Here is a 16297-nt window from a genome sequence, read left to right as displayed (position 1 = left end):
GTTGTATTTGGCAGTAGCTACTAAAGCAGAACATAAAACATGACTATATCCTAGAAACGATTACAGCTTCTTGATTTTTTTAATATAAATGTGTTTGTGCACTGTTTAAAAAAGTACAAGAATGTTCATAGACAATTGAAATAGCCCCAAACTGAAAATAGCTTGTGTTCATTATTAATGAAATGTATAAAGAAATTGTGGTATATTCACCAGTGGAAAGCCACACAGCTATGAGAATGAACCAACTGCTACTAGACATAGATGAATCTTATAAGCACACATTGAATGAAATAAAAAACACATAAAAGAATATGCTTGGGCCGGGTGTGGTGGCACATGCCTGTAATCCCAGCACTTTGGGAGGTGGAGGTGGGCGGATCATGAGGTCAGGAGATTGAGACCATCCTGGACAACATGGTGAAACTCTGTCTCTACTAAAAAATACAAAAATTAGCTGGGCCTCATAGGACGTGCCTATAGTCCTAGCTACTCGCGAGGCTGAGGCAGAAGAATCACTTGAACCTGGGAGGCAGAGGTTGCATTGAGCTGAGATCATGCCACTGCACTCCAGCCTGCGTGACAGAGCGAGACTCCTCAAAACAAAAAGGGCCTGGTGCGGTGGCTCATGCCTGTAATCCCAGCACTCTGGGAGGCTGAGGCGGGCGGATCATGAGGTCAGGAGTTCAAGAGCAGCCTGACCAACCTGGTGAAACCCCGTCTCTACTAAAAATACAAAAATTAGCCAGCATGATGGCGGGTGCCTGTAATCCCAGCTACTCGGGAGACTGACGCAGGAGAATCCCTTGAACTTGGGAGGCGGAGGTTGCAGTGAGCCAAGTTCGTGCCACTGCTCTCCACCCTGGGCGACAGAGCGAAACTCCATCTCAAAAAACAAAACAAAACAAAACAAACAATTAAAAAAATGCTCCCAAAAGAATATGATCCAGTTTGTATAAAGGTCAGAAATAGGCAAAACTTCTTTATGGTTCTATAAATGATGATAGTGGTTAAGTTCAGAGGCTACAGTAGTGTTTGAGAAGGGGTACCACAGGAGGATTTAGGGTGCTGGTGATGCACTGTTTATTGATCCTGATGCTGACTTAGCAGGTGTGGTCATGTTGCAAAGATTCATTTAACTGTATATGTATAACTTGTGCACTTTTCATTCTTGGATGAAAAGCTGTTTTAGAAAAGGACTATAAACTGTTGGCAATACCTTTTCCATCCTGGGCTTTAAAAGAGAAAAATTGCCCAAGGTCGTATAGCTAGTGAGTGAAAAGACTTAGAGCAGAAAATATTTAAGGATAATTTAATAATTAATGTTTTAGTAGAATTAGATCTTTTATTAGACTAAATATAGAAAGGGAAAAAAGGAGAAGTGAGACTAGTTCATAAATAATTTTGACATTTACAATTTCTCGGTTTTTTTGAACAAACAGTTTGCCGGGAGGACTCGCATCACTCTGTCGTCTCATGTGCTGCAGTAGTTCTTACTCCTATGGAACCAACAATAGAAATGAAGAAAAGAGAAGAACCAAAATTTCCTGAGCCTTCCAAACAGTGAGTTGTTCATTTAATTTTTCAAGGCCTTGTAAAATCAATTAGATAACCGATAAGAAAATGTGATTTATAATAAATGTGTTAATATTAGTATAAAGAAAGAAAGAAATTTTGTGCATTAAAAAATAATCTCTTCTATTTTGTCTCAGTGAATAACTTCTGTCTTCAATTGTGATCTTAATGATGGCGCTATCAAATGGAAATTGTTTATATCCTACATACCTCACACTATTATTTCGAGAATTAAAAGATAGGTGTGAACATATGACAACACAGTATAAATGCCAAGATAGTGATTAACTCAAAACTCTTGTCAATGACAGAAGTCAAATGTCAACTGGTTTCAGAAAAAAGAATCAAGAGTGCTGGTGGTTATCGGCTCATGTAATTTATAAAGTACAAAGGTAGCAATTTCTTCAAGTACAGTTTTGGTTCTCAAATGATATCAAGGGTCATTCTCTCTAGCTACATCTTTTTGCTTGACTCTTCTGTCTGGGGTTTTCATTTTCTGGGAGGATCCTCTAGTGGTGATATTGCTGCCTTCAGCAGGAACCGGGATTGATTTTCATTTTCTCCACAAATCCAGTGGAAGGAGGTAATTTCTCATTCCTTTTAATCAAAGCAAAAATAACCCAGATTTGAGTGTCATTGGATTGGCTTTGACTAGCTTGGCTTGTTTGACATGGCAATTCTGAAACAATCGCTATATCCAAAAGTATTTAGTGGTGATTGACTAGATAATTTGTTGTTGCATGACAAGCCCTGGAACACAGAATGAAATGTGGAGGGGAAAAGTGATTCCAGAATTGACATATTGGTGATATTAATAAAAGAAGGCAGAGATAGATGAGGTGTCAAAATAATGGATGTTCAATATAGGTAATATTATCACCATTAATTTTAAAAGTCAGAATTCTTTATTATATTTAAATCATAAACATTTAAATACTGAAATATAATGTATGTATCTTTATTTCTTATTTTAAATGATTTTTTACCTACTTAATTTTATTTTATGTTATTTGTTCTGGCTGTGCTATTGAGAGGCTGTATAACTCAGTGGTTAGGAATCCAGGCCTTGGGCAGATTCTTCCCCCAACTCCCCCAATTTTCTTAACCCCTGGGGCACTGTGGCTTGCACCTATAGTCACAGATACTCACGAGGCTGAGGGGGAAGGATCATTTGAGCCCAGGACTTTTAGGCTGCCAAGAGCTATGACCATGTCACTGCCTTACTCCAGCTTGGGTGACAAAGCAAGACTCTGTCTCTAAAATAAATAATAAATAAACCTTCTTAACCTTTGTTTGTTTGTTTCTTTTTAATGTGGGAGATACTTTACCTCATAATGCAATGCCTAAAACATAATAGAGAGGCAAGAACATATAAATTGTGTAATTTTTTTGCAACAAACATAATTGTCAAATAGCCACATCAACTGTTTATAAATGGAGTTACTAAAGCCCTTTATGGTATCATTTTTGTGTATTTTGGATTTCCCATAAGAAAAAAAATACTAGATAGGGCTGGGCACATTGACTCACACCTTTAATCCTAGCACTTTGGGAGGCCAAAGCGGGCAGATCACTTGAGGTCAGGAGTTCGAGACCAGCCTGACCAACATGGTGAAACCCCGTCTCTACGAAAAATACAAAAAAACTAGCCAGGCATGGTGGCAGGCACCTGGAATCCCAACTACTTGGGAGGCTGAGGCAGGAGAATCACTGAACCTGGGAGGCAGAGATTGCAGTGAGCTGAGATTGTGTCATTGCACTCCGGTCTGGGTGACAAGAGCGAAACTCCATCTCAAAAAAAAAAAAAAAAAAATAGTAGACATAAAATAATCACCCACCAATATAAAACTAATGCTGGAAGTTGAGATATTGTCTTTGGATAATAAATATTTCTTTTTAATTTAGGATGGAATTACTTCTTTAAGTAAATTTTCCCCTTGAATTTTACAGTCTTCACATATAAATTCATAAATCATTGACTCTTTAAAATATAGGATTCATAGAGTCATCTAATTCAGAACCCAGTAAATTTGTTGCTAAGAATAACTGAAATAGTCATCTCAGAATATGTAAGACTGTACATAAGAAAGAATATGTAATACATAATTACATCACTTTAGAAAGTAAAAAACATTTTATGACTGAGATATTTGTATTATCTAACCAATGTTTAGTTATATTCTGATGATAAATATTTTAGTCTTGACAATTTGTTATTAAATATTCTCATGTATTTATTAGTTTTTAGACATTTGATAAGGAGAAATAAGAATTAGGAACTCCTACTAGGGATGAAGTATAAACTTTTCAGCATAGCAAGTGATAGGGAGAAACTATCTAAATCTTTAAGAAGGAAAGCTATATTGCACCTTACAGTAGGAGAGGACCAGAGCGTTCCACTTGTTGCGATATCTAAAATTCATCTTAATTCAGGAAACAAAGATGGGGATTTTACTTCACTTCTGAGTTTAGTTTGATATGTAACTCATATGGAAAGGAAAAACTTGCTAAAAAATAGAATATTCTATGTAATCCAGAAAGAATGTACAATTTTCAAATATTTAATCATAAGCATAGAATGCTGGGGTCAAAGCTTTGAGAGTGACTGTTCACAATAGTCAAGTCATGGAATCAACCTAAGTGCCCCTCAACAGATGGTTGGATAAAGAAAATGTGATATATATATACACCATTAAAAAAGACTGAAATCATGTCTTTTCAGCAACATGGATGGAGCTAGAGGTCATTATCCTAAGTGAAATAACTTAGAAAATCAAATATCACATATCCATACTTATAATTGGGAGCTCAATAATGGGCACACATGGACACAGAGGGGAATTATAAATTCATAAAAATCCTACTATTAAAAGTGTGCCCAAATATCCAGCTACACTCAGCATGTTCTTCAAAACTCTACTTTTCTCAAGTCGGTTCTATGTAAATGAGCATTTCATGAAATGTACATAGAGCTCAAACTCTGAAGAGAATGAAAGAATAACCATGATTGGCTTTGGATTATATTTTGTATTAATACTTTGTGAGAAATATGCTTGTTGAAATGCAAATATTCTGTACATACCATACCTCAACGTCTGAAACGAAGGGATTTTTATGCCCATTGTAAAGTTAGAAATGCAGAGGTAAAATAAAAATTAATCTATTCTTTGTCCATGTCCATGTTTTTATATTATTTTATATAAATAAATCTAACCTTAGGAATAGATTTGATTCATTGTTGACTCTTGCGTAGATGAAGCATTACTTAAACGTATTGTCATTCACTCCAAGTTTCAAGACCTCTTTGTAATGCTTCAATTTCTTGTCATGAAGTAGGTTCAAGAAGCTCCTTCTGAAAAGTCACAGATGTTATCATTTAGTACAAAAGTCTTATTTTTAAATAATTGCTAACACTAACCTATTTTATTCTTAGAGGGCACTTAACACACAGGTTTAAAGTTTTGTCAGCTCTTTTTGTTTATTTATCTGAATGAATAGTACATGTTAGATTTGGAACAGTTAAGTACTCTCTCTAAGGTCACCGCTTTAGTCTCCTAAAGTTGTTACACGAACTCTGTAGTTATACTGAAGAGACATCAAAGAATAATATTACAAGCTGATCTCCAATTTTCCTTGACAATCTTCAGGGGAACATATTTATTTATGGTTTTAGGCAGATATGTATTTGTTAATTTATCAAAAATAGGTAATTCTTGAGTGTCTGCTTTGTTCTTGGCACTGTGCATAGTGATAGGGATTTTGTGTTGAAAAGCAGGTGAAATCCCTTCTCTACTAAAAATACAAAAATAAGCTGGGCGTGGTGGTGCATGCCTATAGTCCCAGCTACTCGAGAGGCTGAGGAAAGAGAATCACTTGAACCTGGGAGGTGAAGGTTGCAGTGAGCCGAGATTACGTCATTGCATTCCAGCCTGGTGACACAGCAAGACTCTGTCTCCAAAAAAAAGAAAAGAAAAGAAAAGAAAAGAAAAGAAAAAAGCAAAAGTGTAGCTGTGGCTATAATGTAGAGGTGTATCTCATTATAATCTCATTATAAGGGCTGGTAAGAGGTTGTAACATAGCCAAAGGAGGTAAGTAAAATGTCCCTGAGGAAGTGACTCTTGAGCTAACGTCTACAGAATATTAGTTAACTAACTGAAAAAACAAAATAGCTTCTTAAAGTATTCTGTGATGGATGGGAGTGTGGAGAAATTGAAGGAAGGCTTGTGGGAGGAAAAGGAAGCCAAATTATGTTAGCAGGGCCAAGCAACATGGTCAGATTTGCCTTTTGAAAACTTTGTTTGTTTGTTATAGAGAATGAATTAGGTATGGTTGGGGTAGTGGTGAAATGGAGCTGGCTTAGGAGAGCCAATTTGATAGCAGTTCTCCCCAGCTCTAGATTCAGTGACTTCACACTGAAAGTTTGAAATCAGCCATGGTGGGTGTAGTTACATCATAGCATTGGGAATTCTACAAATGAGGACTTTCCTCCTCTCCAGGAGAGCTAGTTAAATAGTTATCAGTACATTACTAAATGGAGGACAGATTGAGTGGCTACAGTGAGATCATTTAGGTGATTGCTGATAGTAGCTTGGACTAGGGTGCTGGCATTGGGGATGGGGAAATGTGAAAAGAGAACTGTGTCAATATATATTTATGAGCCATGGCAAGTTAAATACAGTTATTAAACTAATAACTTACAATACATTGCTAAGTATTTGCAGTAAGAATGAAAATGAGAAATTATCTTCATTACTAATTGTAATTATGATAAATATATAATATTGTGAAAATCCTAACATGTTATCTTGATTTAGTAATAGTTTAATGAATGGAGAGTCATGATATTCTTTTAATTTATGTTGAGTGTTATATCAATTGAACTATAAGTGTAACATGCACACACATAAATGCACTTTGCATAAAATTCCTTTCTGAATCATTGTCATTAATTCTTACTGAAACTGTCCACAATATAAGTAAGTTCCACCTAGGTTCTTATGTAAATTCTTATGATTCTTTACTAACAATTTTCCTTCATTTACCCTCCATCACTTGGTGCCTTCAAATTCTTCCATTTAAAAAATTTGATACTGAGGTATGGATAGCATAAATATCAGGGTAATACTATGATTAGGAAACAGCCTTCTTCTTCATGCAGGCATTCAAAAGAAATGGATAGTGTTTCATGATTTCAGTCAATTCAAGGGTGGAAACAACTATCTGAGGAAAACAGTGAGGAGATAAGATTTCCATGGTGAAAGCTGTTGCCTAAATATGGGTCTCTTACACAGCTTTTGGAGGAAGTTAAGGTTGGGAGGAGAAACTTTCTAACCTCCAATCTATAGTGGATTTTCAGAAGAATCATTCAGTGCTTCAGATGTGTTCTCTGCAGTTGGAAGCACAAGGGACACATGTGGATTCATGCCTGAGAAATTTAGACTGCCCAGAAAACCTAGAGGGTGAAAAATGGCCAGCTGTGAAAGCAGCACCATCTAGGACTCTAGAGTTAGTCAGAGAGGCTGTAGTATTTTTGTGAATTATCTGAAGGATGAGGATACCCCATAAAGAGGGATAAAGGACTCTCTTGCAACCATGACTAGGGAACTACAGAATACTGGCCCAGAAGGAGACCTTTGAAAAGATCACTTGTGGGCCCATTTACTAGCCCCTAAAGCCAGTTAAATCTCCTCTGACCGAGTACCACTCCCTCAACCTTTCACTCTGGTAGCAGGAATACACTAGCTGTACCACTGAGGAAGCTTAATCTTCAGGGATCAGCTTTACACTGGGCCCCATAAAAAGCCCTAGAAGCGATCCTGGAAATTTTTCCTTCTTTTCTCCTGTGTGTGTGTGTGTGTGTTTGTGTGTGTGTGTGTGTGTGTGTATGTGTGTGTTTTGAGATCCCTCCAGATTTTATAAACTTCAGGGCTCACATAACCTGGATTTATCCCTTTGTACCATTGCCATTAGATCTGGGCACTTGGGATTCTTGCCTTGGGCCCTGCATGTGAGAGAACTGTGTCACATCCCTTCTCCAGCTGCTCCCCCTTCCATAAGATGTCTTTCCAGAAGGCCAAGGGCTCCCACCCACTAGGAGACTATGCCTTCACCACTCACTCTGTACAGAATTCGCTGCTCAAATGGCCCTAGGTCCTCCCCTCTGGAAGACCACATAACCCACAACCCATGGGCTGCAGAGGAACAGTCTATCACTGGTAGTGGTGGAGAGAGCTTAGAGGGTTGGTGGGGGCATTTACCTTTCTGACTGTCGGGCCTTGGTGGAAAGGCAGCCAACTAAATGTTTTGTCAACTATGCTCTATCACTGGTACCTTGTGAAAGGACTGATTGCCATCAACCTTCTATATTTTTTTTATGATCTCTATTCAACCTTTTGGAAAGATACGAGCTCATTATTCACTGGTTTATAAAAAAACAACAACAACTAAAGAAGGGTTTCAAACGTCAAGAACCAGTGGATTTTAATACGAAAAATAAAAATGTTTAAAAATTCCCAGAGAAACTGCTGCCCTTGATTGACAGTGTTGTTATTTTCTCTCTCTGCTGTTTATTGCTCCTTAGTGAGTCATAATATTTGGTCCCTTGTGCAGTTACCCTGTCAAGGCAAGAAATCCTATTGTAATGTTTGCATCTAGTTTGACAATCCTTTGTACATTGAGCACACAAATGCTATTTTTCAGATAAGTTAGGACAACCTGATAATATGACTGAAGTGTTTAAACTCACCAGTGCAGTACAGTTATCATTGTACTCTTTATAGTGTACTATAAATACAGATTTGTCAGATCACTGAAAAAGATTGCAGGTGCATCACCATTGTTGTGAAAGTAGCTCTTATGTATGCAGAAAAGGCGTGTTGCCATCTTTCAATTCCCCCTGCTAACCTCATCCCATGGAAAAAAATCAGTTTACAAATACATAAGATATTTTATTTGAATATGTTCTATAATTTAGGTTTAGCATAAGTCTTCTAGTAATACTATAAATAAATGCTATATAACCCAATATTGATTTTCTACTTTTCCCCTTCCAGGGGAGATTGACTAGCAGAAAAAGCAAAAACTTTGAAATCTAAAACATCTCATCTCTATTTGGCAGTTAGATGACATGGAGCAAGGAGCAGGTACTACTGTTATTGAAATCAAGTATTCTTATATATGTAATAAAGACAATAGCACCTGTTTTGTAAGGTCATTTTAAAAGTATTCAATTTTCAAAGTAGAGCAGGTAGAATAATGCTGGGCACCAAGAAGAAACACAATAAAAATTAACAGATTTAATATCTCTTTTGTGAGGAAGTTGGGCATAAGAATAAGGGATTGGACCTATAAGAATGCATAATGTTCTATGGCATTTATGCTTTTAGATATTTCCTCAAATTTGCCTATTCACAATATGTGATTATTTGCTCATTTTTAGAAGAAAGTATTATCTTTTTTTTCATCTGTAAGATTACGTCCTTTTACAACAAATGTTTCCTGTTTTTTTTTTTTTATCTTCTATTTTGTTTAGAATAGCAATAACTAGTAAGTACTCAAAAAATACCTGAGAATTGGTCAATTTTTGTTTACTTTTGAGGTAGAACACATTTTCTTTTATTTAGAAGGTAGAACCAACCATGAAAGCTGTCCAACATTATCGAATTTTTAAAAATTAGATTTGATATTTACTGTTAATATTTTAATATTAACATATTTAACATTTGAATAATTAATATTGAAAATATCACAGGGAATTCAAACAGTAATTTTGTCATCAGTATTGAAAAGAAAGATCTGAAAACTTGAAGTCTAGAAACCTGATTGCCAGCCCTGGAAAAGTGCCATGTTTTGCTGCATGCTAATTCTCTTAACTGTGAAACAAACATTAGCAACACAGTGAAATTCTAATGAGCAAAAGTCTGGCAATGCTTGTTGTAAAATGTGAAGTAGCATACCTTACTTCTTTGCTTTATAGGGGCATCTAAAATAAACATTTATTAATATTTTTAATTATTTGAGTTAAAGAGTTCCCCTGATTGATGGAAAAATCAAAGTACTTGCAGACAGATTGATTCCTGTGTGTTTCTGTAATATTTGAAGATTTCTATTATAGTACCTATTAGACAGAATTACAATTGCCTATATTCTTCACTCTCTCTCACCAGATATTAAAGACAAGTATTTTTTGAGGACAGATGTTTCTATCATTTTCTTTTTTAAATCTTGGGTGGGTAGGATGAAATTTTACATTGTAAGCATAATTATGTGTTGAATTTATCAATTCATGTTGTAATCTATTGTTTAAAACTGTTCTTTAAAGTAATGGATTTGTTTATTCAGTTGCACTTAAATGTTGTTAATATTAGGTGCCATGCTGTAATCTAAGCTTTGCAAACATTTATTCGTTTAATCTTCCCAACAAGATTATATGTTATTATTATCTGCAAGCTACAGGTCAGACAACAAAGGCACATGGAGGTTAAGTAACTTGTCCAAGGTAACAGTTTAAGAAAAGAATAAATTGTACTTTCTTTCTTTTTAAAAAAAATTTTTTTTGGAGATGGAGTCTTGCTGTGTCACCCAGGCTGGAGTGCAGTGGCGCAGTCTCGGCTCACTGCAACCGCCACCTCCCGAGTTCAAACAATTCTCCTGCGTCAGCCTCCTGAGTAGCTAGGATTATAGGCATGTGCCACCACACTCGGCTAATTTTTGTATTTTTAGTGGAGACGAGGTTTCACCAGGTTAGTCAGGCTGGTCTTGAATTCCTGACCTTGTAATCTGCCTGCCTCAGTCTCCCAAAGTGCTGGGATTACAGGCATGAGCCACCATGCCGGGACTGTACTTTCTTTTAAATTACTTTAGTTATTGAATTTAGAATCTGACACACTGTGAAATCATTCTTTTTATTTCGTATGAAGTTCTTTTTGTAGATTTTTATAATCTAAAAAATATGAATGTCATTATAAGCCAATAATGCTTAAGATGATTCCCATTTGTAGATCAACATGATATAAAAGAAGAATATAAGTAACAAAATTCTTCACTGTTGATTATCACAATCGGTACCTCTTCATTTATGTGTATGTTTTTCTCTCAAAAGAGCCAGGAGGAAAACTTTTTTTCATGTTTTGTTCTACTTAGCGTCATTATTCATTTTACTAGCTATTTCTTAAGACTTTTTTTTTTTTTGGTTTCTTTCTTTTTGATTATTACATTTCTTTGGAAAGTAACTTTCTTTAAACTCATGTCAGTAAAGCTAAAATTACACATTTTGTCAGGAATAAAGAGGCACATATGAGCTTAGAGAACTAGTATAAGATGAAAAATATAACCAGGTGTTTTCCCCAACTAATACATCCATTTTAAAAATGTCACATGCATGTTTAGATATTATAATACCGTATACCAAAATATATCATCATTATTATTATTATTTAGATGGATTCTTGCTTCGTCACCCAGGCTGGAGTGCAGTGGGGCAATCTTGGCTCACTGCCACCTCTGCTTGCTGAGTTCAAGCAATTCTCCCGCCTCAGCCTCCCAAGTTAGCTGGGATTACAGGGACACGCCTCACACCCGGCTAATTTTTATATATTTTTTAGTAGAGACGGGGTTTCACCATATTGGCGAGGCTCGTCTTGAACTCCTGACCTTGTGATCCACCCACCTCGGCCTTCCGAAGTGCTGGGATTACAGATATGAGCCACTGCATCTGGCCCATGACTGACAATTTTATGTAACTATCTTGTAGTAAGGTGCTGGGATTACAGACATGAGCCACTGCATCTGGCCCATGACTGACAATTTTATGTAACTATCTTGTAGTACTAGTGTCAATGAATTCAAGCATTATAGAAGTAATAGGATCAAATGATCTTTAAAATCTTTTCCAATCCAGAGAATCTGTTCATAACCAGGTCAACTGCATTTTATTATTTGTATTATCATCATAGTTAAAATATTTTTTGTTTACAAACACATTTGTTTATGTGTTACATTTAGTTAATGACAGTTTAGATATAACATAAATTGGTTAATGACAGTAAGTTTGTACAGCTTTCAGGTAATGTTTATTTTTTATGTATCAAAACTAAGGTATAAAAAGTATTGTGTAAGATGCTACATTTTTTAACAATTATTTTTTAGGATATATTCTATGTGTTTAAGTTATTCTATATTAATTATAATTTCACCCTGGGGATGATATTTTTCCTATTCTGTGGAAAGAGTTTTTGTATTTTCTTTCTGTCTTTATATTAGAATGTTCAAATTTTTTTTTTTTTTATACAGTGAATGTTGCACTTTTGAGATTCTGATAAATTAGGGTGGTGGCAAATTTCTACATATCCTATAAAATGTTATGTGGCACTTCTCTATGTAAAATTGTTCATATGAAACTGCTCAGAGTGTCAAGTAGTTCATTACACTTTACTAAATTGAATTAAATTGTGATTCTTTTTTATGTGGGATGTCAAGAAATTAGCAAAGTTCTAAAATGTCAAGGATTTGTCATCTTAGATTTCAAACAGACAGCTATGCCATGTAGTGGAGATAATATAAATAAAATATACAAATTAAAATAGTCAACTCTTTTGTAATCTAAATGTCTAAATCATTCTTTAATTATATCCTCTTTAAAATGGAACATTTAAAATAAATATTTTCTGCAGCCCTGTAATCTCTTACTTTTACATTCTAAGTTACTATTTGAACATTATTTGTATTGTATAATTTCAAGACATTTAATAAAATGAGCAATAAGAATTAAATATTAGTATATTTATAATAATTTTCTATTTTTAAATATTTTTGTGATTTAGAAGCTGTTCTATTATGTTAATATCAAGCTATAAACTCTAGTGTCTCCTAAACTAAAATATGTCACATTCTAGATACAAATGTACACAATTTTTCTCTCAGTAACACATCATATTTTGGTATATTTTATAATAATAAACTGATTAACTAAATAATGTCAAGGATTAAGTTAAGTATGTGAATCCCATGAGTCAATATGAGACAAATAATAAGCACTACAATGTATGTTTATACTCCTTTGTCCTGCGTACTATTTCTATTATATTATAAATAATTATGAAATTAATTCCATGGACCTGATGATCATCCACTCTGAATGGGATAATGTAGTAATGCTAGAGGCATAATCTTTTTATTTTCTCTTTTGCCCTTTGAAATTCACAAATTTCAAGAGAAATATGCTCTTTATCTAAAAAACAAAGACAAAAATTATTGCATTGTATTGAATGGTGTCCACATGCTTTACCATTTAATTGGAATAAGAAACAAAGTAGAAAGCATTTTTAAAATGAGTTAGAATTTACTTTCAAAAAATTATGATGTCAGAAAAATATAATGGGAAGCAGCTTGCTGATATTAGAGACAGCAATTTTATTATTTAAATTTAATATAGTTTCCATATATTTCACATCATTAATTACTTGGCAGTTTAAAATTTTTTGTATGATAAATGGCTACCATTTAAATTTAAAACTGAATACTTGATTAGGTGTTATAGTTATAAGATTAATGTGCCACAAAGAAAAATTATTCTCCTTATTTTAGAAATAAATAAGAAATGACTTGTTATATCTATTGTGGTATTATCCTGATTATTGATCACATGTTCATTCATATCTATAGCTGACCTGGAGAAAAGAAATTATTAGAAGCTATCTAATACTCCCAGAAAAAAACTGAACCTGATTTATTTCACTCAGTTGCATCACGATAGGACTGGGGATAATACAGCAGAACAATACATGTTTTGTAGTTTTTATTTTCTTAACAAGGCTGAACAAGCTCTAAATGTCTTTTGATGACCTAGAAGCCTGGGAGAGTATTCTGTAACTACTCAGTGCACCATGGAGAGTGAACTGAGAGAAAAATGGAAGTAAAAAGCAAACTGTATGCATTGCCAGGTGTTATTGAGCACACTGCTTTCTTTTCTTTTCTTTTTTTTTTTTTTTTTTTTTTTTTTTATGTAGAGATTGAGTTTCACCATGTTAGCCAGGATGGTCTCGATTTCCTGACCTCATGATCCACCCGCCTTGGCCTCCCAAAGTGCTGGGATTGCAGGTGTGAGCCACTGCGCTCAGCTGAGCACACTGCTTTCTAACTAATCCTGTTCAGAAACTTGGTGGGGTCGATAGACCAATTCATGCAATTTGGTCCATTTTGCATTCCTAAAAAGAAAGTTTGACTCTAGTTCTACTACGCCATCTTTCTACTATTAACATAGTGGATGACTCCTAGTGCCAGAAGAAATTACCTAAGTTTTAAGGTCAGGGGCACTCAAATGTATTTACTAATAATCAGTAATTTTTTAGATTTTAAATGACAGATACAAAACTTGAAAAGATATTAAGGGAATAAAAGGTAAATTAACAGAAATTTAAATTATAAATTTCTTCATGGAACTTTATTCACAATTTTCTTTTCTACATATTTTGTATATTTATGATCATTTTGTGACAATAAGAATGCTTTTGTTAAAATAGCTGTTGTGTAGACTTCATAAATCAGATATGTAGCTGGCATGAAAGTAACTCATTATTTCAATTTCAAGGATCAGAGATATAACTGGGCATGTTAAATTCATACATATTAAACATTAATCCTTGATCCTACTCAAATTAAAATATCAACAAAAATCTTAATAAAATTTAACATTAAGATAGCAACATAATTTGATATCAATAATGTTGGTATTTAAAATTCATAAATGTTAGTATGCATTCTGTTGTAAACTAGCAATTCTAATTCTCATGCGCAACACTATTATCTCATAGTAATAACAAGATTTTTCAAAAAACATACTAAAACCACCCATTAGGATGCATATGTTAATCTGAAAGCAGAAATTTGTCAAGTGTAAAATATTACATCTAAGTCATTTAAATTGAGAAAATGATAACAAATGTAAACTATTCACATAAAATCAAATGACCATGTTTATGATAAAATTTGTGGAATAAGTTTAATAGGTTTTACTGTATTTAAAATTAAAAGCTCATGGAAGTTGTATGTAAAAATGAACTATGTACTGGTCCCTGCACTGCCTTATGTCCAAGGGGGTTTGTTGGTAAGCTGTGAGATTAAAATTTCAGTCCATAATCAGTCGAGAATTGTATCAAAGAATTGAATGATATATGAAACCCCCTTTTTAAAAGTTTGGAAACACGGTGGGATTGCTATGGAAGACAGTATAGTGGTTTTTCAAAAAATTGAACATAGAATAACATTTGATCCAGCAACTCTGCTTCTGATTATATACCCAAAATAATTGAAAGCAAGATTTGAACAGATTATTTCTACATCCGCTTTCAGAGCAGTGTCGTTCACAATAGTCAAAAGGTAGAAGCAAACCAAGTGTCCATCATCGTATATAAATACAATGGGATATTATTCAGCCTTGAAAAAGAAGTGAATACTGGCACACGCTACAACATGGCATAAGACATTGTACTTACCCAATGGGTTCATCTTACCCATTACACAGATACAGCCAATTCACTAAGACAGTGATGCTGCAGTAAAAAGGAGTTTACTAATTGTAGGACTAGCCAAGAAGTAAGACAAGAGTAATTGCTCAAATCAGTCTCTCCAAGAACTCAGAGGCTAGGGTGTTTATGGATAATTTGGCAGACAGCAGGCTAGGGAATGGATGCTGCTGATTGGTTGGGGATGAAATCATAGGGGTTTTGGAAACAGTTTTCATGTACTGATTCAGCCTCTGGGTGGAGTCCAAAGAATTGGTTGAGTCATGAGTCAGGGGTCCAAGTGGAGTCTGTCAGTTGCCAGAATGCAAAAGTCTGGAAAACATCTCAAAAGACCAATCTTAAGTTCTAAAGTAGTGATGTTATCTATAGGAGCAACTGGGGAAGTCACAAATCTTATGACCTCTGCCCACATGACTCCCAAGTAGTAAGGGATTATAGAAAAGCAAACTTGGGAACAATGCTAGTTATCTTTTAACCATTCCTCCTCCCATAATCCTAATCTTCTGGTCTTTCATTAGTCTTACAAAGGTGATTTCAGTTCTGGAACAAGGAGGGTGTCAGTTTAAGGGAGGGATTAATTATCAACCTTGCTTTGAAGTTAAACTATAAACTAATTCCTCCTATGGTTAACTTGGCCTACACCCAGAAATGAGCGAGGATAGCCAGCCTGTGAGGCTAGAAGCAAGATGGAGTCAGCCAGGCTAGACTTGTCTCACTGTTGTAATCTTTGCAAAGGCAGTTTCAACATTTTGCAAAATGAAATAAACCAGTCACAAAAGGACAGATATTTTTATTACACTTACAGAAGGTACCTAGAAAAATCAAATTCATAGAGATAGAGAGTACAATGATGTGTCCAGGGGTGGGGTGTATCGGTGAGCAATAGGGAATTATTGTTTAATAGGCGTGGAGTTTAAATTTGAGAAGATGAAAAAGTTCTGGTGATGGATGGTAATGATGGCTGCACAATAGTGTGAATGAACTGAATGCCACCAAACTGCATACTGAAAAATTTTGAAAATTCTAAATTTTATTTTATATACATTTGACCACACACACACACACACACACACACGAAGTGGAGGACTTGGAGAAAGATATAGCAGATTCCAGATGCAATCTACTGAGTGCTAGTGCCAAGCTGATGGTGTTCACCAACAGAATAGCTGAACATGCAGATTTAAAAAGCCTATGTTAAGAGATTT

At 34.9% G+C, this 16297-nt stretch overlaps 1 protein-coding gene across 1 annotated transcript in view; it reads left to right on the top strand.

Annotated features, from left to right (window-relative positions):
- CCSER1 (coiled-coil serine rich protein 1) overlaps window positions 1-16297 on the top strand; it is a 1408588-nt gene that overhangs the window by 329842 nt on the left and 1062449 nt on the right. The window contains exon 5 of the mRNA XM_025385587.1: window positions 1440-1560. Within this exon, the coding sequence (XP_025241372.1) occupies window positions 1440-1560 (121 nt within the window). The remainder of the gene's footprint in view (window positions 1-1439; window positions 1561-16297) is intronic.

This window comes from Theropithecus gelada, chromosome 5, assembly GCF_003255815.1.
Source record: "Theropithecus gelada isolate Dixy chromosome 5, Tgel_1.0, whole genome shotgun sequence".
Taxonomy (NCBI): domain Eukaryota; kingdom Metazoa; phylum Chordata; class Mammalia; order Primates; family Cercopithecidae; genus Theropithecus; species Theropithecus gelada.
This window is presented reverse-complemented; position numbering and strand designations above follow the sequence as displayed.